Source organism: Sinocyclocheilus anshuiensis, unplaced genomic scaffold (assembly GCF_001515605.1).
Source record: "Sinocyclocheilus anshuiensis isolate Anshui unplaced genomic scaffold, SAMN03320099.WGS_v1.1 scaffold553, whole genome shotgun sequence".
Classification (NCBI taxonomy): Eukaryota; Metazoa; Chordata; class Actinopteri; order Cypriniformes; family Cyprinidae; genus Sinocyclocheilus; species Sinocyclocheilus anshuiensis.
In genome coordinates, this window is record NW_015539821.1 from 931,161 (window position 1) to 933,271 (window position 2,111).

General features: G+C 38.8%; 1 protein-coding gene across 2 annotated transcripts in view; it reads left to right on the top strand.

Moving 5' to 3' along the window:
- Positions 1-1,362: 1,362 nt before the first annotated feature.
- Positions 1,363-2,111, top strand: part of LOC107684053 (hepatic leukemia factor-like) — an 8,981-nt gene continuing 8,232 nt past the window's right edge. For both annotated transcript variants that reach the window (XM_016480193.1, XM_016480194.1), the window contains exon 1: positions 1,363-2,012. In XM_016480193.1, coding sequence (XP_016335679.1) covers positions 1,904-2,012 — 109 coding nt within the window. In that variant the 5' untranslated portion in view covers positions 1,363-1,903. The remainder of the gene's footprint in view (positions 2,013-2,111) is intronic.

A 2,111-nucleotide genomic window follows, 5' to 3' on the forward strand; every position in this document is an offset into this window, starting at 1 on the left:
AGATATTCTCTTGTAAATTAAAAAGTAATGCGTTACTTTACTAGTTACTTGAAAAAAGTAATCTGATTACGTAACTTGCGTTACTTGTAATATATTACCCCCAACACTGCTCATAAGTGCTCAGATGAACTAAAGCAGTTCTCGATTTGTTCAGCATAAGCCACGCCCCTTTATTTGACTGTGAGCTTTTGATTTTTCCACCGCGTGTACGTGAATGTGATGGGAACTTCATTTCTTCCAGTGACAGTTTCCATCCTTCCGTCTTCAGCTTTCTTCACGCTGGTAAATTAAAGCTGTCAAATCTTCAATAAATATTTAGCTGGAATTCATATTTAGCAGAGTTGATTTGCAAGTAGACTCCACTAGCTGAGGGCAAAACGTCCGCTCTAAACTGTGTTGCCAGATCTCTCAAGAAACATAAGCAACTTTAGTCATGAAGCAAGGTTTAAGAACTTCCACTTGTGCAAAACAAATTAATGACAAATTTGTTCAAAAACATATTTAAACAATTATTAAATCATCTCATTACGCATCATAGGCGTTTCTAGCTTTTCATAAGTATTGTAGGTCCCCCGCAAAAAAAGAGTCCCTATTCTCTTTTTTTGATACTGTTATGGATATACAGTTGTCTTTATCTGTGGTACAGAGTCATTCACAAGCTGTACACGCAAATATAACGGCTTCATCGCTGACAAACTAGTTTTATTTCCTACAATGGATTGTGGGTTAATATCCACCTCATCCAGCGTTCACTTCATAGTATCCCGTTTCTACTGTGGAGTGAGAAACCACAAACGATTCAGTGCATGAGTGAACTGTGAATCAATTGGTATCGCTTGCTCTGATTCTAAACAGCTAAAATAAATCACACATATGACAAGATTGCTGAAATCAAGCATAGCGTTAGTTCTGGCAGGTCACGTTAGTCAAGCTCGCATCAGCTGACCTTCAGGTGATCCCCATCTACCTATGGGACTACGACACCTATCTACGCATTCATATATAAGGTCCCTCAGTATTATCAGCAGTTTTCGCATTGCTCAATAGCTAATTACCCTCCTCCATCCCCAACTCCTCCTCTGTCAGTTCAGCCTTCTGATTCTCCTTGAATCAGACCAATTCTAAAATGTGTACATAGAATGATTGAACTTTAACAATATCTGCAATACATTTATGTTAGTTCTGTTCTGTTTACCCTGGGGGGTTATTGCTGCTATCCCTGCTCTCATCCATGCTAGGCTGCATGGAGGCGCAGGGAGTTCTTGCCCAGAACAGAACCATACCGCCAATCCAAACTGTATGCTAATTGTCAATCATCTTTGACGATAGTGGTCCTGACAGAAATGTTGGAAAATTATTCTCAGATCGACATACGGTAATCTTATCAGACAATGATTTATCAGTAACATTTTACTGGTGCAGTATTTCACTTGTCTTCACACCCCTGTTCTGCATTAGCTACCTTTGGCCCTAAAATACTAAAATTTTAAGACTGCATTCTAAAAAATACACATCCCACAACTGCCTGTATTTACATGCGCCTTCATAAAAAAAAATACATTTTACATTGATTCATTTTGCAGACTTTTTATCCAAATCAATATAAAACATGCAAAACACAATTATGATAAGAGGATATGGCAACACAGTCTCTAAAATGCCAGCAAGTGGAGCGAAAGTAAACTCCGCCTCTGACTGTTTGACGTCACATGCCTCAGTCTTGACACATGGTCATGATCATCACATTTCTTCCACACACACATACACACATACACTCAAGCACTTCAAGCCTCCTATGCCGGTGCTTATTTTTGCCGTTACTAGACGAATGAACGCTGTTCTATATAGCCTTTCGTTTCAGTTCAATATTTAAAAATAATTTCTGCACGGAATATGAGAGATTATGTCCAGACAGCTCACAATGAATCCAGCTTTCCGACCTCCGCAAACTAACGGCGTTTTGAAGGCGCTCCTGGAAAAACCTCTGAAAGTACTTTTGCACCAAGATGAAGGTGATCAAAGCTTTCAATTTGTTATGTTGCAGAGTATGGAGAATAATAATTTTGATGTTAGTTTTACTGTAAAGAGCTGTCATCTGATTCCTGCTGCAA